Here is a 23,854-nt window from a genome sequence, read left to right on the forward strand (position 1 = left end):
ATAAGAGCTGTTGAGGCTTAGGAGAATACTTAAGTATATATATTTAAAAACAAAAAAAAACAAAATATTTATAATTACAGGAAATTGGATCATATATAAAAGCTGAAAAGAAACTAATTTCAAAAAATGTGGGGAGAATCAAAAACAGTAAGGAATGTATCAGTAGTTTTTATAAAAATAATTTTTATACTAATAAATTCACTTCTGAGCAAATGTATTGAAGTTCTAACTTGCCAGTAATAATGTAGGAGGAAAATTTGCAAGGAATAACTGGTAATTTTTCTCTTTCTACATCCAAAGTTCTTAATTATCCTAAAAGTTAACTAAAAAATCCGTAAACCCAAAAATGCCTATCAGTTATTAGTTATCCATCTCATATCAGGTGATGTTTCAGATTTCCCCATTGTTTAAGGAAGAATATTCCTCCCCATAAAATAACAGCTATAAATTGTTATTAAAATAAGCAGGACCTTAACAACTGACAGCATAGCATTCACAATCACAGCTGCTGACTGGTTTTCCTATTTAGCGTGTAAGGTATTTTGTTTGAACTCTAAGCCAATGTAAGGAACATTTGGTACTCGCCAAGTTATCCAGCACTGACACATGGAGCAAATGTTGTCTCTTAATTCCATTCTTTTGAAATCCTCCCCCTTTTACCTAGGGGAAGCTTTCAACTTCAGCCTTCTGATAAAACACAATTAAAGAATTTGAATTATATCATAAAATAGGTCAGTTTCTTGCAAGTTAGCATACTCAACAACTTGTGCAGTGAATCCAAAAATAAATGCCCATGAGAACCTTGAGACATTTTTGTGATAGGTTATATACTGTATAATTAGGTACAGCTTTTATGAGAAAAGTGATTGTGAAATAGCTACAAAATATATAACAATCCTCTGTTCAAATAGATATAAAAATGTATAAATTTTTCAAAAAAATGAATCATAATTTTTTAAAAATCAGATTTAATCTGGCATTAGTGAAATAGAAATTCTCAAATTTGAACATTAATGTTGTTGTTAGATGTGCTATATGATTGGAAAAATTATCCGTATTGAGAGTGTTATCTGTCTGAGCTTATTTTTTTACATATGTAGTACACCCATACTCTGTATTGCAAACCTGTTGTATCTTTCAGTAGTACATGGCCTGTAGTCTTAAAATAAACATGATGTCACCCACGGATTTAAGTCTTAACAGCTAATTAAGAAACCCTCTGGGACAAAAACACCACAGGATGACATTTGTGTAATGAGAAAATTCTGTATCAAACAATAATATGAATGCAGAATTTGATTATTTAAAGTAAAATTCAAGACTAACCTGAGGTGATTGTTTATTTGTAGAGACTGCATAAAAGGCAACTGATGTGGCTGCATATTTTCAGTCAATGATGAACTGGGAAACTCATAATTTTGTGGAGGATTCCAGAATACTTGTGCAAAATAGTAAACGTACATTCAACCTTTCTGCCATTTAAGTGCAACATCCATTTGTGGATGAGGGGAAATGGGCTGGACCTTCACTTTAATGTCCAACTATGGGAATAATTTGAGTCAAATCAAGAATTTAAGTCCAAAATAGATATTTGAAAAATTCAATGTGTTCAACCCAAACTTGAATTGTTAGATTGAATGAAAAGTTCCAGAAACAGAAACCAGGTTAATCTGTTGATCAAATAGCATGAGAAGCTAGAAATACTCAGTAGGTCAGATAACATCTGTAGAAAGAGAAACAGATAACATTTCCATTTGAAGACCTGTCATCATTTTCCCCCATGGATACTGCCTCATTTGCTGAATGTTCCAGTATTTCTTGTTTTGTTTCAGGTTTGCATGTTTTTCTCAAGGCTTTAAATGATTTCATTACTAAAGTTAGAAATAAAGTGATTCAAGGAAATACATGAAAGGTTAGCAAACCTTCTCATTTGGATGTTAACATATTCTGGCATGTAGACAGCGTTGATTGGGAAGGAGGAGTTCATTAAAACAAAACTACAGATATCTAGTGTACAGGAAGCCACAAATGGATTGACTACTCAAATTTCAGGTCAGTTCCAAGATGTAAGCAGGTTGATGCATGATGTTTAGATATTAAAGGCATCAAGGGATATTAGGTTAAAGCAGGGAAATAGCTGTAAGACCATAAGACATAGCAGAATTAAGTCATTCAGCTCATCGAGTCTGCTGATTTATTATCCTTCTCCTTATAACCTTTGTCACACTTACTAATCAAGAACCTCTCAACCTCTGCTTTAAATATATCCAATGACTTGTCAATGTATTCCACAGATTCGCCGGCCTCTAGCTAAAGAAATTCCTCCTTATCTCTGTTCTACAGGGGCGTTCTTCTATTCTGAGGCTGTTCCCTCTGGTCTCAGACTCTCCCAATATTAGATACTTCTTCTGCTTACTACCCATACTATCTAGGCCTTTCAATATTCATTAGGTTTCAATGAGGTAAACTCCACACCCCCCTACTGCCTCATTCGTCTAACTCTTATCAAGCACAGGCCCAGAGCCATTACATGCTCCTCTTACATGAGACATTTCATTCCCAGGATCATTCCTATAAATGTCTTCTGGATCCCCTCGGATGTCAGCACATCCTTTCTTAGACATGGGGCCCAAATCTGGTTAAGATACTCTGAATGTAGTCTGATCAATGTTGCATTACATCTATTAATCCCAGAATTATATCTCAGTCATGACAAAATGAATGCTAACATTGCATTTGTCTTCCTTACTACTGACTCAACTTGCAAGTTGACCTTTTAAGTAACCTTGCACTAGGACTCCCAAGTCCCTTCCATCTATGATTTCTAAATTTGCTCCCCATTTAGAAAACAGCATGCCTTTATTGCTTCTATCAAAGTGCATGACCATACTCTTCCCTACACTTCATTCGCCACATTTTTACCCATTCTCCAATCTATCCAAGTCCTTCTACAGATTTCCTGCTTCCTCAAGACTACTTGCCCCTCCACTTACCTTTTGTGTCATTCAGAAACTTGGCCACAAAGCCATCAATTCCGTCTTCCAGATCATTAACATGCATAATAATGATAATAACAACTTAACTGTAGAGCAGTTTTCATACAAACATAAAGAAGTGGTCCCAACACTGACCCTTACGAAACACTACTTATCACTGGCAGCCAACCAGAAAACGTTCCCTTTATTCCCACTCTTTGCCTCCTGCCAGTCTCTCAATCTTCTATTCATGCTAATAACTTTCCTGTAATACTAGGAGCTCTTATCTTGTTAAGCAACCTTGTGCATGGCACTTTGTCAATGATCTGAAAATCCAAATAAACAACATCCACTGACTCTTCTTAGTCTATTCTGCCTGTTATTTCCTCATAGAATTCCAACAGACTTCCCCTTAAGGAAACCTTGCTGATTTCAGCCTACTTTATCATGCACCTCCAAGTACCCTGAAACCTCATCCTTAATAGTGGCCTTTAATTTCCTTTCTTCTGCCTCCCTTCCTTAAAGAGAGGAGTGACATATGCAATATTCCAGTCCTCCAGACAACTCCAAAATCTATTGATTCTTGAAAGATCACTACTAATAACTCCACAATCTCTTCAGCTACCTCTTTCTGAACCCTGGAGTGTTGTCCACCTGGCCTAGGTGATTTTAATGACTAGTCAGCTTCCGAAGCACCTTCTCCTTAGTAATAGCAACTGCACTCACTTTTGCTCCCTGTCACTCTCAAAATTCTGGCATTACTGCTGGTGTCTACCACAGTGAACATTGGCACAAAATTCTTACCAAGTTTGATTGCTATTTCTTTGTCCCCCATTATTACCTCTCTGCCGTCATTTGCCAGTGGTTTGATATCCAATTTCATTTCTCTTTTACTCCTTATGTATCTGTAAAAATATTTTGTATCCTTTTATAATATTGGTTAGTTCACCTTCATATTTCATCTTCATGACTTTTACTTGCCTTCTGTGGTATTTAAAAGCTACTCAACTCTCTAGCTTCCTAATAATTTTTGTGATATTATATGCCCTTTCTTTTGCTTTTATGCTGTATTTGGGATGATCTATCCTGCACCTTCCAAATTACTCCTAGAAGCTTCAACTGCTCAGCCATCAACCCAGCTAGTGTCCCCTCCAATCAATTTTAGCCAGCTCTACTCTCATACCTTTGTAATACTGATATATCTGACTTTAGCTTCTCCTTCTCAAACGGCAGGGTGAATTCTATCATACTTCATCTGTGGGTTCCTGTACCTGAAGCTCCCTGATCAAATATGGTTCATTACATAACACCCAATTCAGCATTGCCTTTCCCCTTGCGGGTTCAACTACAAGATGCTCTAAGAAGCAATCTCACAGACATTCTACAAATTCTCTCTTGTGGGATCCAGCACTAACTGGATTTTCAAAATCCACTTGCACATTGAAATCCCCCAACACTATCATAGCATTGCCCTTTGGACATGTTTTCTATCTCCAAGTTGTAATTTGTACTTTACATCCCGAGGTACAGATCAAGGTGCAACTTCAAGCAAAAGAGGGGGAATTTGTTTTCTGCAACTGTGTACACTAGAAATGGAATGGAGATCAATGTAAATTTAAGTTGCATTGATAACATGCAGGTATTTTGATACAAATTTGAATCTCTTTTAAGATGCAAAACTTAAAATATATCTGCAGGAAGATTGATTTCTATTTATATTTTCAATTTAGAGATCTAAAACTATTGTTAGATGTACACATTAATTTGTTAAAACAGTGTGAATGTTTACATTTTATAGAGGAAATGTTATTTAGAATGTATTGACGTTGATATAAATGCTGAAATTAGTCAAAGAGATGGTATTAGAAAGTGAAATTCATGCGTATATCCATATATCACTTCATTATACATGTAAAGTCTTAGGAGAATATCAATAAGCCCCAGAAAAGTATCAGAGCAGGCCATAGTTCTCACGTAATACTCTGTAACATCTCCATAATTGCACACAGTTCATCTTAATGTGTGCAATCATCCAACAATTCTGTCATTATATGTATAGAATAATTAATAGTTTGTGAATATCCATTTTCATCTTTCTTAATAATATTTAGTTTTTTTCGTGCATGCACAGGTTAAATTTCACTGTATATTTCAAAACATATGAAAATGACAAAATTGTTATCAAGCATTTGCAGTCTGCTAAATTTTCCTTCCTCGCTGCTGCTGAACCCCTGGTCATCCCTTACCCCACTACCACTCCCCAATCCTGGGTCTCTCGAGCTCTATTGTCACCTTTTGGGTCCTCAGAGCTTCCATCTTCCTCCCACCCCACTTTTCCTGAACATCCTAACCCACCCATCTCCTCTGACGCAACCATCTCTTCAACCCCCCCCCCCCTTGATCCCAACTCTCATTCCTACTGTGTCTTCATCACTCCCACTGACTTTCCCCTCTCTGAGATGGAACGTTCTGTCCTCAGCAAGGGTCTTGCCTTTGCTCCCTTCACCTGCACCTCACCAAACGCCAAGCTCTTCAATGCTTTCATCTCTGAGCCCAGTTCTTTGGCAAGAAATTCACCACCCCACACTCATGATCCCTCCTTCTGTTTCCAACCCTCCTCATCTTCTTGGACACCTGGGGCTGGTTCTCTGCCTGCTCTGGATCTTCTCATCTCTAATGGTCAATCAGCTCAACTTCAGCACTCCTCACTCCTCCTCAAACCTTACTCCTTCTGAACGCACTGCCCTCCACTCTCTTCATACTAATCCCACCCTTGCCATCAAACCCGCAGAAAAAAAGGGTGTTGTTGTAGTGTAGCTGAATGACCTCTACCTTGCTGAGGTCAGGTGGCAACTTGCAAGCACCTCCTCTTACTTTCCCCTTGAAGAGGAACTCACACTGGACCATCAGGAAACTGTTTCTGACACCATCAGTCACCTCAGCAGCTTTGGAGGACTCCCACCCACTGCCACCAAACTGATTGTTCCCTTACCCCGCACTGTTTGTTTCTAACTCCTACCCAAGGTCCACAAACTTGATTGTCCAGGTAGGCCCATTGTCTCTGACTGATCCTACCCCACTGAACTCGAGTCCAAATACCTTGACTCCATTCTATCCCCCTTGGTTCAGTCCCTATCCACCTACGTCCATGGCACTTCTCATGCTGTCAATCTCCTCACCAGCTTTCAATTCCTAGTCTTGACTGCCTCATTTTCACCATGGATGTCCAGTCCCTATACACTTATATCCCCCATCAAAGCTCTCTGCTTCTTTCTCAATAAAGGAACCAACCAGTTCCCCTCCATGACCAACCTCCATCTGGCAGAACTGGTCCTCACCCTCAACAATTTTTCTTTTGGCTCCTCCCACGTTCTCCAGACTCGAGCGGTAGGCATGGGCACCCACGAAGGCCCCAGCTATACCTGCCTTTCCACTGGCTACGTAAAACAGTCCATCTTCCCTGGCTATGCTCCACAACTGTTCCTCCACTACATTGATGACTGCATTGGTGTTGCTTCATGCACCCATGCTGAGCTCATCAATTTCATCAACTTTATCTCCTACTTCCACCCTGCCCTTAAATTGATTTGGTCCATTTCTGACACCCCCCATCCCTTTCTTGATCTCTCTGTCTTCACCTCTGAAGACAAACTGTCAAATGACAATTTTTATAAATCTACCAATTCCCATGACGCTTCCTTTCCCTTTCTCAGTTCCTTTGTCTCAGCTGCATCTGTTCTCAGGATGAGGCTTTCTTTTCCTGGACATTAGAGATGTCTTCCTTCTTCAAAGAACCATGTTTCCCTTCCTCTACTGCTGATGCTTCCCTTACCTAGACATCAGTGCTCACCCCTTCTTCTTGCTGTCTTAACAGTGATTGAATTCCTTCATGAGTCTCTGCATTCAACACATCATCCTCTGCAACATCTACCATCTGCAAAGGGATCCAACTACCAAACACATCTTTACCTCTTCCCCTCTCTCTTCTTTCTGCAGGAATTGCTCCTTTCATGATTCTCTTGTCTATTCATCTCTTACCACTCATCTCCCTCCTGTCATTTATCTCTCTAAGTGGCCAAAATGCAACACCTGTCCATTCACCTCCTCCATCACCTCCATTCATGGTCCCAAATAGTCCTTCCAGGTAAGGCAACACTTCTCTTGTGAATCTGTTAGGGTTGTCTTTTGTATCTGGTACTCCAGATGAGGCCTCCTTTGTGTTGGTAAGACCTGTTGTAAATTGGGGGACTACTTTGTTGAGAACCACAGCTCCATCCACTCAAAGCAGAACTTCCCAGTGGCCCAACGTTTTAATTCACATTCCAATTCCCATTCTGACATGTCAGTCCATGGCCTCCTCTTGTGCCATGATGAGGCCACCCTCAGGGTGGAGGAGCAACACCTCCCCTCTTCTGTTCCCTACTCTGGCCTCTTACTACTTCTTACCTGCCTAAAACCTCCCCCTGGTGCCCCTCCTCTTTCTCTTTCTCCTATGGTCCACTCTTCTATTTGATTCCTTCCTCTCCAGCCCTTTACCTTTCTCACCCACCCGGCTTCCCCGATCACCTTCTAGCAATCCTCCTTCCCCTCCCCCACCTTTTTATTCTGTCATTTTCCCCCCTCCTTTCCAGTCCTGAAGAAGGGTCTCGAAATGTCAACTGTTTATTAATTTCCATAGATGCCGCCTGCCCTGTTGAGTTCTTCCAGCATTTTGCGTGAGTTACTTTACTCTGGATTTTCAGCATCTGCAGAATTTCTCATGTTTAAATTTTCTAGTCTGAAATTTTGGCAGCTCAATGAAAGGATTTGGTTCTTGTATGCATTTTAAATCTCCATCAAGTAGGCAACCATTTCTATTTCTTGCCTACCTTTCAAAAAAACGAAAGCTGCCTGGATATTAAATTCCAATATTAGCTTCCTGCATCTGCCCCAGTTTGTGTTACTCCGTTGCCTTTCAGTTTCAGGCACTCCATTTCTCAAACTTTTCTTCCTATTCACAATGTGAGCATAGTGTTACTTATTTTTTAAGTTATTTTGTCTTTCCTGACAGCTTAAAGAATGTGATTAGTTCCTTGGATGTGGGTCAAATTATAACTCATTGATCAGGTGTGAATTTGGTCCAACTGCTTTGCTATGCTTGACTATTTTCACCAGGAAATTGTTTGAACACAGGACATAGAACACAGCAGCACAGTACAACACTTTTGATGTTAACTTTATTTATGGTGCCAAGATTGTTTGGACTTTGGCATATGTATAATGCATTATACATATATATAATGCATGACAAGCTGTTTTTGTTTTAGTGTCCCCAACCCTATTGTCCCCAACCTTCAAAATAAAGTTGACAATTAACATAGAAATATCTAAAGCTGTCTCATTCACATGGCACTAATTGCGTATGAACATGAAATAATATCACAGAGATGAAATGGCAAAAATTGGTATTGTATTTCAGAAGCTTGCTTATTACTGAAGTGTTTTTGACAAGTTAAACAGAGATGAATAACCTTTTTAATTTAGAAATGGTTATTTGAATTTTTAAAACCACGACAGCTGACTGACATTTAAAATTCAGAATGTTTACTTATTAATTAAGTTGCTAGAAAGTCTCTCTAGCTTCCAATGATTGTATCCATTTATCATTGTGCAAAAATATTTTAAAATATTACAATTTTAAATATATTCCCTTGGAAAGGCATCTGAACGATTCCTAGACAGATTTATCAGTGAACTCTGGGAGACCTCCAGTTTCACTGATAACTACATCTGCACAAAATACACTGAGCTGCAGCTCCTTAGAGACTGTGTCGAGGAACTGGAGCTGCAGCTCAATGACCTTCGGCTCATAAGAGAAAATGGGGAAATAATAGATTGGAGCTACAGGGAGGTAGTCAATCCTAAGTTGCAGGAGATAGGTCCCTGAGTGGGCAGCCAGTGCAGATGACCCTTGTGGCTATTCCCCTCAATAAAAGGTGAACTGCTTTGGATACCTTTGGGGGTGGGGAGGGGGAAGACAATCTACCAGGGGTAAGCTGCAACAGCCGGGTCTCTGTAACTGAGTGGGGTTCTATGGTTCAGAAAGGTAGGGGGAGAAGAAGAGTGCAATCGTGATAGGGATTCTATAGTTAGAGGAGCAGACAAGAGATTCTGTGGACATGATAGAGATCCTGGATGGTATTTTGCCTCCCATGTGCCAGGGTCATGGACGTCTCAGACTGGGTCCACAGCATTCTAAAGGGAGAGGGTAAGCAGCGAGAAGTTGCGATACATATTTGTACCAATGACATGGGTAGGAGAAGGGAGGAGGTCCTGAAGAGGGAATATATGGAGTTAGGTTGAAGCTGAAAAGCAGGATCTCCAGGGTAGTAATCTCTGGATTGCTGTCTGTGCCATATGCCAGTGAGGATAAGCATAGGCTGATTTAGCAGATGAATGTGTGACTGAAGAATTGGTGCATGGAGCAGGGTTTCAGACTTTTGGATCATTGGGATCTCTTCTGAGGAAGGTGCAACCTGTAGAAAAAGGATGAGGGACAGCTGAACCTGAAAGAGGGGGGGGGGCAATATCCTTGCAGACAGGTTTGCTATAGCTGTTGGAGAGGACTCAAACTAATCTGGCAGAGGAATGGGAACTGGAGTGATGGGGCAGTTGGTATACAACTATAGTGTAGCAAGACTGCGAGGAACAACAGGCAAAAAATGATAAGGTAAAATTGCAGTCAGTGGGATGAGTTCAAGTGTAACATGGTTGCAAAATTGAAAAGGGTGATGAATTTCAGGACTGAAAGTGTTATATACTTGATGAATTCAGGTATATGGAGTAAGGTAGATGACTTTGCAGCGCAGTTAGAGATTGGCAGGTGTACAACTCATTGTGGGGTACAACTGAGTTGTGGCTGAAAGAAGATCATAGCTGGGTGCTTAACATCCAAGGATACACATTGTATCAAGTGGACAGGCAGGTAGGTGGAGGGGGTGGGATGACTCTGTTGGTGAAAAATGAAATCCAACTCTTAGAAAGAAGTGACATAGGATCGAAAGATGTAGAGTCATTGTGGGTAGAGTTAAGAAAATGCAAGGGTAAAAAAACCCTGATGGGAAGTACATGCATGCCTCCAAACAGTAGCCAGACGGTGGGATATAAATTACAATGGGAAATTGAAAAGACATGTAAAAAGGGCAATATTACGATAGTCGTGGGGGATTTTGATATGCAGGAAGGTTAGGGAAAATCAGGTTGGTGCTGGATCGTAAGGAAGAGAATTTGTAGAATGCCTGCCTACCAGATGGCTTTTTAGAGCAGCTTGTTGTTGAGCCCACTTGGGAAGAGGCAATTCTGGATTGGGTGTTAGATTTGATTAGGGAGCTTAAGATAAAGAAGCCAATGATCATAATATGATAGGATTCACCCTGCAGTTTGAGAGGGAGAAGTTTAATTGTCATATATATCAGTATTACAGTGGAGTTAATGGAATTAGAGAGGCATGAGAGAGGAGCTGGCCAAAATTAACACAAAAGGACAGTAGTAAGGATGACAGCAGAACAGCAATGGTGGGCATTTCTGGGAGCTATTCAGAAGACGGGATGGATACATCCCAAAGATGAAGAAGTATTCTAAAGTGAGGATGAGGCAACCGTGGCTAGCAAGGGAAGTGAAAGACAGCATAGATGCAAAATAGAGGGCATATAATAAAGCAAAAATTAGTGGCAAAAACTAATAGAAGGCAACTAAAAAGCCATAAGGAGAACAAAGATGAAATATTAAGGTAAATTAGCCAATAATATCAAAGCGGAAACCAAAAGTTTTTCAGATATATTAAGAGGAAAAGAGGAGCGATATCGGACCACTGTAAGATGACACTGGAGTAATGGGGGACAAAGAAATGGCAGATGAACTTAAGTATTTTGTGTCAGTCTTCACTGAGGAAGACACTAACTGTATGCCAGATATTTGAGATTGTCAGTGGGGGGGGGGGGGGGGCAGAAGTGAGTAGAGTTACTATTACTAAGGAGAAGGCTTGGTGAAGCTGAAAGGTCTGAAGGTAAATAAGTCACCTATCCAGATGGACTAATCCCCTGGGTTCTGAAAGAAGTAGCTGAAGAGATTGGGGAAGCACTAGTACTGATTTTTCATGGATCTTTAGCTCCTGGAATGTTTTCAGAGGACTGGAAAATTGCAATCACACTCCACTCTTTAAGAAAGGAGGAGGGCAGAAGAAAGGAAATTATAAGCCAGTTTGACTTGAGTGGTTGGGAAGATGTTGGAGTTCATTATTGTGGATGAGGTTTCAGGGTACTTGGAGGCACATGACAAAATAGGACGAAGACAGCATTGTTTCCCTAAGGGGAAATCCTGCCTGACAAATCTGTTCTAATTCCTTGAGGAACTAACAAGCAAGATAGACAAAGGAGAATCAGTGAATGTTGTTTACTTGAATTTCCAGGTCTTTGAGAGTGCATGGTATTACAGGGAAGACACTAGCATGGATAGAAGATTGGTTGACTGGCAGGAGGCAAAGTGTGGGAATAAAGGGGGCTTTTTCTGGTGGGCTGCTGGTGACTAGTGGTGTTCCACAGGAATCTGTGTTGGGACTGATTCCTGTCCTGTTATATGTCAATGATTTGGTTGATGGAATTGATGGCTTTGTGGCCAAGTTTGTGAATGATACAAAGATAGGTGGAGGGGCAGGTAGTGTCAAGGAAGCAGGGAGTCTGCAGGAGGACTTGGACAGATTGGAAGAATGGGCAAAAAAGTGCAGATAGTTCTATGGTGGGGTAGTCTTGGAGTAGAGGGGTAGAGCCTCAGAATAGAGTGATATCCATTTAGAACAGAAATGAAGAGGAATTTCTTTAGCCAGAGGGAAGTGAATCTATGGAATTGATTATGGAGGCCAAGTCATTAGCTATATTTAAAGCTGAGGTTGCTGAGTAAGGGTGTCAAAGGTTACAGGGAGAAGACATGAGAATGGGGTTGAGAGGGATAATAAATCAGCCATTATAGAATGATGGAGCAGACTTGATGGGCTGAATGTCCTTATTCTGCTTCTATGTCTTATAGAATAACCTTATTCACTGTCTACCACCAATTTTGGTGTCATCTGCATAATTGCCAACTAAGTGACCTTAATCTCATCCAAAATACTTAAAATAGATGACTAGCAACCGTGGACCTGCCACCAATCCCTGAAACATTCCAACAAGCCAATTTTGTATCCAATTAGCCAGCTTGCCCTGCACCTGATGTGACTTTCTGACTCTGCCTATCAAGTGGAGCCATATCAGGAGCCTTGCTAAAGTCCATACAGAAGGTATCCTACCAGTTGCATTAGGCTCATGGCAGCTTTTCATAACTAAAGACAAAACATTAACTACCCTCCACTCTTTCACTGCATTGCCTCTGTCCAGCAATGATATCCTGTAAGCATCCCCACTAGGGCCTCAGCAATACATTCCCACACTGTCTTAATCATGGCAACTCGGCGATTCATCCATATTTTATGTTATAAAATGCCTTATTTATGTAAAGTGGATATGTTTCAAGGCATCACCGTTCACTTCCATTAATTCCATAGCTTCCATTACCAACTCCATAGGAATGACAGATGAGAAATATTAATTTGAAGCCCAATCCATCTCCTGTGGTTCCATACATAGATGACCACATTGAACTCTAAGGTACCCTATTCTCTCCCACAATACCCTTTTTGCTGTTGATACAGTTTCATAGGATTCTCTTTTGCCTCATTACAAAAACAATCTAATTTTCTATGTGTTTTCTTGGCTTTCCTCTTAAGTGTAACCCTACATTCTACATGAGATTCTCACATTTCCAGCCGACTCACTCAACACATGCCTTTACTGACAAAAGTCTTCAATAGTCCTCATGACCAAGGTTCCCCAATCCTGCAAGCCTTGCCCTTCACTTGAACAAGAACAGACTGGCCCTAAATTCTCCCTATCTCACTTTTAAAATGTTCCTAATTACCAGCCATCCCTTTACCTGCAAATAGCTTCTCCAATCAACCTTTGCAATTTCCTGAGTAATGCAATCAACATTAGCCTTGCCCTAACTTGGGACTTGTACATCAGTCCTATCATTTTCTGTAAATATTTTTAAACTATTAGAATTATGGTGTCTAACTGTAACTGTTGACTGACTATAAGTGGATGCTAATATAAATGGCTATTCCAGACTGTTATTTCATTAACTTTGATTAGAAAAATGTTGCATCTGTATTTGGACACAGATTAATTTAATTTGATAGCCAGGGACAGCCAGTCAACAGTTGTCAGATGAGATAGGAAAAGTTATTTTTATCCATATCAAACAACAGAATTTTCTGCCAAATGTAGTTAAGAAATAGAAATCAAAAAACCTAAGAATCAAATGCTTAAAAATTTGGATAACCTTGGCCACATTTCCTCATTAGGATACCCTGATCACAAAGTATTCATATCCTGCCGAGTGGTTAATAAGCTAAAGCCTCCACTATAACTTGTATCCTTTCAGTTTTGGAGTAACAGGGTCTTGTTAGGATGATTAATGTACACCCATGATGTTTAGTTATACCAATTTTAACTCCCTTTCTTTCCCGGAGTCAGCATCATTTAGCTTCCTCTTTTCCTCCGTCAAGGGCTGTGAATGTTTGACTCTTATGGTTTGCTAGTTATGTGCAGCATTTCTTTGGCGCGCGCCCTGGCTGGGCTGGGAGTGGGTCCAATGGAAAGGGAGTGCCAGATCTTGGCTTTTGGATTAAATGTGTGTTTACATTGATGCGGCTCTACCCTCTTCCTATTGGCTGCATGCCTAGATAATACGAGGAAGACCTGCGAGGAAATAATAGAGAAACTGGCTCCTCAAGGCCAAACCGGCCCCTCCCCTGTAAATTTACATCGAGGCGTGCATCGAATTTACACATGAATGATGTCGGCTAACACTTCCATAAAACGAACGTTTCTTTATATACACATAGGCGCGCCTCTTAACCTGCAGCCTCCATCCCCGCTTCCCAACGAATACCTTGAGTCCAGTTTTCCTCTTCCAACAATTAACGTAGAACCTGTTGCGTGTTTACAGAGAGAACCCTTCAAGGTAAAAAGAAATACCTAACTTGGAAACTATTAAAAGCTGAAAGATTGAATTGACGTTAGATGTTTCATGTTTTATGCTTATGGTTGGATGCAACGGCTAAATTTTTGTTCCTTACTTTGGATGAGCTTCTGTTTCCTATATCGAATAATCTGGCTCTGTTTCCGATGAGAGCGCTGGTAGAGCCCGACCCCCGCCCTTATACTGAAACTTCATTGAATACCTCGGTGTAAAAGAGTCTTATTTTGAAAATGCACACAAGTAATGATCGCGAAGACAGTAGAAGCCAACACCCAACATTAAATATTAAAAATAAAAGGGAAGGGAGATAATTTCCCTCTTAAAACAACGAACAAAAATACACACATTAAATTTTAAAAATATAAGTTTATATATATTGGCGTTAATGTGTAGGTTCGCTGCGCTTTTTTTTTTGTTCTCACCGAGTCAACCCGGACCAACGCTGTAAAATTACAAAAAGGTGGAGATACTGATTTAAAAAAAATAATAATATTGAAGTCAACGTTATCAATTCTGTAACCTGTTGAGGGCCTGAGTACACAATAATTCCAATACTTCAAAAATGATATATCAAGTTACACATTTCTAATAAATCATAATATTAACACATCCAACATAATGGGATTTTTATCCATCTCATTCAACCATTGATGATAGCGGCTCAGATATTGTTTCTCAGCAATGCAAATTGCCAGTAAATTGAAATATCTATTGGTATAAATTGTCAACTTACCTAACAGAGTCATTAGCAATGGAACCGAATAAAGAAACGTGTTCCACACACTCATAGTCGGGGTAAGCAGAAACAACCGGCTTTAAATAGCTCTCACTGATCCACTTGTAGCTGTTTGGTTGGACCTCACCCCCTCTGCCGATGCACAGTCTATAGACTGGTTTGCATAAAACAATACTGGTTAAAACAAGCGACTGGGTTTTAATACATTCTTAAAACAATCGCTTCCTCGTAGTCCTTTAATGCCCGTCACCAACAGGTTTCCAACCGTCTGTGTTTGATTCCTTTGTGTTGTTCGGTCTCCCTGCAGATGATGTTGCACTTCAGATTTCAGCACTACAGACAGCGCCTGATAATGCACATTCACAGATACGAATGGTGCCTTAAATTCGATTTTCAAATACCAGCGCAGCCTAGAAATCGATCCAGTGTTTGCCTTCAGACCAACACGTTGAGTATCTCAAAATGCCCAGTCTTTTGTTCACTGTCTGCTGCGTTTACAGTCAGATGCAAACGAAATATATTTATAACTATGTATGTATTTGCAAAAGAATCTGCTTTTGATCCCCACTATTTTATCAAGATATTGCGCGTTTGAGCGCCTGGTGGAGAGCCTAGTTGGGTTGTGCTTCTCTTATCTGTCTCGGTTCCTCTATTAATATTCCCACACTTACTCCACCCTCCTTCCAGAAAGAGTAACAACACAGACACGCATGCGTTGGCAGCCGACATTGTAACCTGTTATACTCGGTGTTTATATCATTTGTACTGGTTATTGCAGCCACGTTTGTGTCGAAAGGACAGGATTTTGTCTGGTAACGTCCATAATAAATCCATATTAGATTCACTGTGAATTCAGATCTGAATATTTTTCTGCCATTGTATTTGAATAGCTTAATGATCGATAGAAACTAGAGGAATTCTCCTCATCCTATTTGAATGCGTCCTTTTAATTCTTCCCGATCTGTTAGTAACGCCCATTTCACACTCTGATATAAGTACTGCTTCATCCCACCCTATCCATCGAGCTCTCCCGAGATAGAGTCAAGGAAAACAATGCCAAATATGGTGTCCGATGTTTGTTCGGGGCGATCTCTGCCCTTGGGAAAGATGCCAGCTGCATGCCATCCACACGCTGGCATTTGCTTGTAAATTAGGAACTGCTTTGAATGGCTTTACTCACAGCTCCAACAGAATGGAGGGACGCTTTTTATTGTTCATCCCAAGTCGTTCTTTTACTTTGAGTATTTCATTAGATTTACTCAGTGCAGTTATTTGTGAAGACTATAAAGCTTTGGTTGAAATTACTATCGATCATTTGTTACTTTAAAAGAGGGAAAATGGGCAACAATGTACTTAGTTATATGGAGACTTTTGATTTTTATCAAATATATACCAAATATGTTTAATTGAATACAAAATCAACCCTATAAATAAATATATAGCTACATCAACAACTAAGCCTACTTTCATCACATCTTTCCTAAAGGGAATCAGGACAATGGTTGAAATATTGAGAATGCTGTCAGCAGTAGGTAACAGATCTACAGTAAAATATTTAAATCATATTCCATTGATCTCTAAAATTTCATACGCAATATTTTCAGAAATTCCTTGTATCATTCCTATTGATGTGAAAAGGAAAATAGTGAGGTACAGCACATGGGTTCATTGTCCATGCAAAAATCTGATGGTGGAGGGGAAGAAGCTGTTCTTAAAAAGTTGAAGAGTGTGTTTTTGGGCTCTTGTACCTTCTTGATGATAGCAATGAGAAGAGGGCACATCCTGGGTGATAGAATCCTAAATAATGGATGCCTCCTTTTTGAGGCATTGCCTTTTGAAGATGTTCTCAATGCTGGGGAGGCCAGTAGCCATGATTGAGCTGGCAGAGTTTGCAACTTTTTCCGATCTTGTGCCGATGACACAACTATTGTTGGCTGAATTTCAGATGGTGTCATCGGCAAATTTGTAGATGGTGTTTGAGCTGTGCCAGGCCACACAGTCACGGCCATAGAGAGAGTAGACCAGTGAGCTAAGCATGCATCCTTGAAGTATCCTTGGTTGACAGTGAGGAGGAGATGTTATTTCTGATCTGCACCGACTATGGTCTCCCAATGAGGAAGTCAAGGATCAAGAGGGAGGTACAGAGGCCCAGGGTTTGGAGTTTGTTGATTAGTACTGAGGGTATGGGTGTTGAGTGCTCAGTTATAATCAATACACAGCAGTCTAACGTAGTCATTACTATTGTCCGGGTAATCCAGGGTTAATTGGAAAGCCAGTGAAATTGCATAAACTGTAGACCTTTTGTGGCAATTGTTCAATTGCAGAGAGCCCAAGTCCATAGGCAGGAGTTGACTTTGGCCATGCCAAACCTCTGAAAGCACTTTATCAATGTAGATGTGAGTGCAACTGAGGCAATCATTATTGAGACAGCTCATCCTGCACTTGGACACGGGTATGATTGTTGTCCTTTTGAACCTACGACTGCAGCAACAATGTTCTTGAAGACTCCCTCCAGTTAGTTAGCACAGGTATTCAATGCCTTACCAGGTACACCATCAGAACTTAATGCCTTGTGAGGGTTCACCTTCTTGAAAGATGTTCTGATGTCAGCCTCTGAGACAGATCACCTTGTCACCAGATATTGCAGAGGTCCATGCAGTTGTAGTTTTATTCTCCCTATCAAAGCACGCATAAAAGAATTTATCTCATCTGGGAGTGAAGCATCAGAGTCATTCATGATGTTAGGTTTTGCCTTGTAGGAAGTAACAGCCTACAAACGCCGTCACAGCTGACATACATTCAATCCCGTCTCTACCTTCATTCAGGATTGTACTTACACTTAAAATAACCTTCCATAGCTCATTATTGAACTTGTATAGTTCTGGATTACCAGTCTTAAATGCCACAGATATAGCCCTCAGCAGACTACAAATCTCCTGGTTTATCCATGGCTTTTAGTTTGTTAGTTCCAGTTATGCCTGCCTTTTTGTTGGCTTTGTGGAGCAGTCCATGTTCCAAGCCTATACGGGTATCAGCCCCTCTCTTTTCCTTTGCTACATCGACGACTGCATTGGCGCTGCCTCCTGCACACATGCTGAGCTTGTTGACTTCATTAACTTTGCCTCCAACTTTCACCCTGCCCTCAAATTTACCTGGTCTGTTTCGGACACCTCCCTCCCCTTTCTTGATCTTTCTGTCTCGATCTCTGGAGACAGCCTATCTACTGATATCTACTATAAGCCTACAGACTCTCACAGCTACCTGGACTTTTCCTCTTCCCACCCTGTCTCTTGCAAAAATGCTATCCCCTTCTCACAATTCTTCCGTCTCCGCTGCATCTGCTCTCAGGATGAGGCTTTTTATTCCAGGACGAAGGAGATGTCTTCCTTTTTTAAACAAAGGGGCTTCCCTTCTTCCACCATCAACTCTGCTCTCAAACGCATCTCTCCCACTTCCCGCACATCTGCCCTCACCCCCTTGTCCTCACCTACCACGCCACCAGCCTCCGGATCCAACGTATAATTCTCCGTAACTTCTGCCACCTCCAACGGGATCCCATTACCAAGCACATCTTTCCCTCCCCCTCCTTTCTGCAGGGATCACTCCCTACGTGACTCCCTTGTCCATTCAACCCCCCCATCCGTTCCCACCGATCTCCCTCCTGGCACTTATCCTTGCAAACGGAACAAGTGCTACACCTGCCCTTACACTTCCTCCCTCACCACCATTCAGGGCCCCAGACAGTCCTTCCAGGTGAGGTGACACTTCACCTGTGAGTCGGCTGGTGTGGTGTACTGCGTCCGGTGCTCCCGGTGTGGCCTTTTATACATTGGTGAGACCCGACGCAGACTGGGAGACCGTTTCGCTGAACACCTACTCTCTGTCCGCCAGAGAAAGCGGGATCTCCCAGTGGCCAGACATTTTAATTCCATGTCCCTTTCCCATTCTGATATGTCTATCCTTGGCCTCCTCTACTGTCAAGAAGAAGTCACACTCGGGTTGGAGGAACCTTATATACCGGCTGGGTAGCCGCCAACCTGATGGCATGAGCATTGACTTCTCTAACCTGTTAATGCCCCTTCTCCCCTTCTTACCCTATCCCTGATATATTTAGTTTCCCCCCTTTTTTCTTTCTCTCTCTGCCCATCACTCTGCCTGTTCTCCATCTCTCGCTGATGCTCCCCTCCCCCTTTCTTTCTCCCTAGGCCTCCTGTCCCATGATCCTTTCCCTTCTCTAGCTCTGTATCCCTTTTGCCAATCACTTGTATGGCTCTCAGCTTCACCCCACCTCCTCTGGTCTTCTCCTATCATTTTGCATTTCCCCTCCCCCTCCTACTTTTAAATCTCTTACTATCTTTCCTTTCAGTTAGTCCTGATGAAGGGTCTCGGCCGGAAACGTCGACAGCGCTTCTCCCTATAGATGCTGCCTGGCCTGCTGTGTTCCACCAGCATTTTGTGTGTGTTGCTTGAATTTCCAGCATCTGCAGATTTCCTCGTGTTTGCAGGTTAGTAGGTTAATTGGTCATTGTAAATTGGCCTGTGATTAGGCTTGTGTTAAATAGGTCGCTAAGTGGTGCAGATCATTGGGCCGACGTAGCCTGTCCTGTATCTCTAAATAAATAATTAAAATCATGAGTCTATTTACACAAGTATTGCAACAAGTGTCTGCAGACAGACAGTAGAGTTGCGTTAGTATGGCTGAATCAATCGGGCAGTGAATGAGAAGGAAAACAGTTGAATGTAAGTTACAGTGTTTCATGAGCAATTGGAAATTATCCTGACAGAAAATTAAACAAAAGTCCTTTGGGATTTTGCTATGGGAATAAAAGTGTAGCAACACTTATGAAGGTACAGAACAATCTTAAGACTGCTCAGTAAGAGGACAGAAAGGATGATTTATTAATATAAAGAAAAGATGCTGACTTGTAAGAAAGAGCAAAAAAGATGATTTTTATAGTGTGGACAATTTGCATTTGAATTGTGTGGCTGTGTGGGATATATTAACTATTTAATGCATTCTGCCTTTTAATTGCACTAATACCAGAAGAGAAAAAGGTTTCTTTGGATTTTAATCACCCTATTGGGCTCTTCTGGAACCTGCAGCTTTACCACCTCATGATATTTCAAGAGTTCAGTGAAATGAGTAAATAGGAGATAACTTTCTTCTGTGCTTAAACGTTTTGAGAAGAATGGCTAGAACTGATCATCACCATAACTGGACTACCCCCTAGGATTCAATGATTGCAAGGGGAGATCAAATGCTATAAGCAATTGATTCACCATCTGATTCCCTAAAACCTTCTACTTGAAATAAATCTGGAATATGATGGAACACTCTCACTGACTTGGATGAGTTCACCTCCAACAATACTCAAAAAGCTTATCACTCCTCTGGACTGAGCAATCTATTTGATGATATTCTATTCACCAGTAAAAATCTTCACTCCCTCTACCACTGGGGTCTCATCAGCAACATCAACTGCTGGAAGTTCCCCTGTATTTGGATGAAAATATATCACCATTCCTTCATCTGCATGGGACTAAATCTGGAATGTTAGTTAATAGCACTATGAGAGTAGATTCACTACAAATATTTCATCATTTCAAGATGGGTTTCTATCAGCAGCTGAAGAGAAAGCTGAGGTGGTCATTAAATGTGACCTCACTAGTGATGTGCGGAATTGTGAGTAAACAAAATTAGTCATGTTACTAATTGTTGTTTTATCAGTTTCTGTATTAAAACTAATCACCGATGTGTCCCTGCGCACCCTAGGATGTATCTCAGTATCATAAGCTCTGTAATGCCCAGGAATAGTCTGGGTGACAACCGGAGTCATCACACAGTGCTCAGAACTTCCAAGCACCAGAATCTCCCACTCCAGGCAGAGTAGCAGATCACCGATGGGTAAGTGGCTCCCAGCAAGCCACTGGAGGGAGTGGCTGCTGTATGAGAAGGACACAGTCCAAATCATCGAGAGAATAGCCGAGGGAGATGTTGATAGATGACTGCAGACCCTGGCAACTATCATTGTCAGCTACTGAGAGTTTCAGCCTAGAGGAGAAGAAAGCCAGCAAAAGCCCCTACAAGATGGTCTATAGGCCACCCAAAATACGCAAGCTGCATCAAGTGCTCCATTTCCTGGCTAAACAGTACAGCGGGGCAAGTGAAGAAGAGAAACCACCACTTGCCAAGCTCTGTAACATCCTCAGAAGTAAGCATATAATATTGAGCAGGGCAGAATTGTATAGAAGATGAGGAAAAGAGAGCCAGTAAACAAGCTGCCTTTATTGCAAACCCCTATGGATTCACCAAGCAGCTACAAGGACAGAAGCAGAGTGGACACCTCATGTGCTCAAAATGAGAGGGATCTCCACCTTTAGAACTCCCTTAGGAGCTAGGACACTGTGGCACCTAAGTAAATCCTCCTCCTCTGGTGAGTTCAGTGGCAAAGACCCCAGCTGGAAAGAGATCCAGGAAGTGGTCAGAGCAGCCAGAGCTAGTTCTGCCTCTGGTCCTAGAAGAGTACCCTACAAGGCGTACAAACACTGCCCTAAGCTCCAACAGCTACTTCAGAAATTCTTTAGCATTGTCCGGCATAAGGGAAAAGTCACGGACCAGTAGAGGTGTGCAGAGGGAGTCTGGATCCCTAAAGAAGAGAACTCCAAAGACTTTGAGCAGTTTAGATCTATCTCACTGCTCAGTGTGGAGGGGAAGATATTTTTCAGTATTGTTTCCCATCACCTAACTGAGTTTCTCCTGAAAAACAGTTACATTGCTACATCTGTCCAGAAGGGAGGGATTCCTGGAGTGCCAAGCTGCCTGGAACACATGGGGGTGGTTTCCCAGCTTATCAGGGAAGTGCACGAGGGAAAGCGGGACCTAGTCGTACTATGGCTAGACTTTGACAATGTATACAGCTCATTACCACTTAAGCTGGTGAAGATTGCGCTGGACTGATATCATGTTCCAAGGAAAATAAAATTCCTCATCCTTGAGATCTAGAGTCTCCTCAGGATCAGCCACATCAGACTGGTACTGGCTTGAGAAGGGATTATAACCAAATGTACAAGATCGGTGATTGTCTTCTCCCTGACCATGTTAAGGCAGTGAAGTGGAGTGCAGAGGCCCTCTGACGAAGACTGGCATGTGGCAGCCCCCAATCAGAGTCTTCATGGATGACTTCCTGGTGACAACTCCATCAGTCTCAGGCCCCTCCAGGGGCTAAAGAGACTGGCTGCATGGGCAAGGATGAGCTTTAAGCTGGAGAAATCCAGGTCTCTGTGTTAAAGAATGGCAGACTCACAGAGAAGTTCTGCTTTCCCTCTTGGATGGTATTGTTATCCCATCTATCTCTAAGAAACTAGCCAAGAGCCTGGAGAAGGTCTTTGACTTAGCCTAAGATGTGGCTGCCATCAGGAAAACCACAAAGCAGTTAGAAATATGGCTCACCAGTGGACAAGTCAGGCCTACCTGGCAAGGTCAAGGCCTGGATCTACCTGCATGGCATTATCCCCTGAATCTTCTAGCCCACGCTGGTATGAGATACCCATGTCAATAGTTGAGGTTCTTGAAAGAGAGATCAATGGCTACCTTCAAAGATGACTGGGCCTCCCGCATAGTCTGAGCAGAATTGCCCTGAACGAGAAGAGGAATAAACTGCAGCTTCCTTTCAGCAGCCTGAACAAGGAGTTAATGGTTTCCCGTACAAGAACATTGCTGCTGTACACAGATTCAGCAGGCTCAAGGTCTCATCAGCAGGCATTGAGGTCCAAACAGGCAGGAAGTAGAAGGCCCAGGATGCAGTGGAGATGGCCGAGTCACATCTGAGGCAGAGGGATCTGGTAGGGACAGTGGTGTCTGGGCAGTCAGGGGCCGCTTCCCTTCAACCCACCTTGTCAGGGCCCAGGGCAGGGACAGACAACAAACGGGTTCATTAGAGAGGTGTGAGCAGCTGTTGAGGAGGTGTGTACCACCAGGAATGGTAGGAATGGAGCAACAGGGAGCTTGGACTAGGTGGGAGAGTGTATTGAAGTGGAAGATCTCCTGGTCCAACAGCTGGAAGGCAGAACCCCAGTGCATGAAGTTCATGATCCAGGCTCTGTACGACGTCATGCCTAGTCCAGCAAACTTTTTTGCTTGGGACAAAGGTGAGACACCATCATGTCTTCTCTGCCTGGCTGAGGGACACTGGAGCACATCCTCAGCTGCGTTTAAAAGCTCTGGGAGAAGGCCGCTACTGCTGGCACCATGACCAGGTGCAGTGGGAGAAAATATCTCCTTGGCCATTAACAACAGTAGGTACCTCCGCCAACCTAGAAAGCCCATAGCCTCTGTGAGACCAATCACAGCCTCAGTCCAGATCACCAGCAGGCTTGGTCGTCACGGCACCTGACTGGCAACTGAAAGTTGATATTGGCAAGCAACTAAAGTTCCCTGACTTGATCACTATATCATCATTCCTGAGGCCTGACATGGTCATTTTGTCAGAAACCTCAAAGCAGGCAGGCGTTGTAGAACTGACAGTGCCCTGGGAAGACTGGATTGGGAAGGAATTTGAGTATAAGAAAGTCTAATACCAGAAGCTGGTAGAGCAGTGCCAGAGACAGGGGTGGAGGGCATGATGTGAACCTAGAGAGGTGGGGTGCTGGCTGCAGAACCTACTCTCTCCCTGGCATCATGGGGACTGCTGTTAGCCTCCAGATGGCTATGGATCAAGAGGTGTGACCCTGTGTACCAATGCTGCTGGGTCACAAGCCTGGACCTGATCAACTCTGGCTAGGTTGCCTGGGCAAGAGAACCTGAAGTTGAAAGACCCGAACCACTCAATGACCCTAGGTTACATCACTGATGATGTGTCTCAGCACATCCTAGGATGTATTGCAGCATCAATGATTCCTGATAATATCATTTGTAGATTTTATATGTATGCATCTAATGATTTAATTTCATGCTTGATGACAAACATAAATTGGTGTAATTGAAGAAATTATGCTCAAATGTGGCGAGATTCCAACAAAATGTAATATCATT

The 23,854-nt window shown here is 42.0% G+C and overlaps 1 protein-coding gene across 1 annotated transcript in view; it reads right to left on the bottom strand.

Annotated features, from left to right (window-relative positions):
* Window positions 1-22,374, bottom strand: part of LOC132385046 (sodium channel subunit beta-3-like) — a 39,103-nt gene extending 16,729 nt beyond the window's left edge. The window contains exons 1-2 of the mRNA XM_059956750.1: window positions 22,295-22,374; window positions 3,702-3,880 (exon numbers count right to left, since the gene is read on the bottom strand). Of these exons, the coding sequence (XP_059812733.1) occupies window positions 3,702-3,880; window positions 22,295-22,374 (259 nt within the window). The remainder of the gene's footprint in view (window positions 1-3,701; window positions 3,881-22,294) is intronic.
* Between the last annotated feature and the right edge of the window lie 1,480 nt (window positions 22,375-23,854).

The sequence above is a fragment of the Hypanus sabinus genome, chromosome X2, assembly GCF_030144855.1.
Source record: "Hypanus sabinus isolate sHypSab1 chromosome X2, sHypSab1.hap1, whole genome shotgun sequence".
NCBI lineage: Eukaryota > Metazoa > Chordata > Chondrichthyes > Myliobatiformes > Dasyatidae > Hypanus > Hypanus sabinus.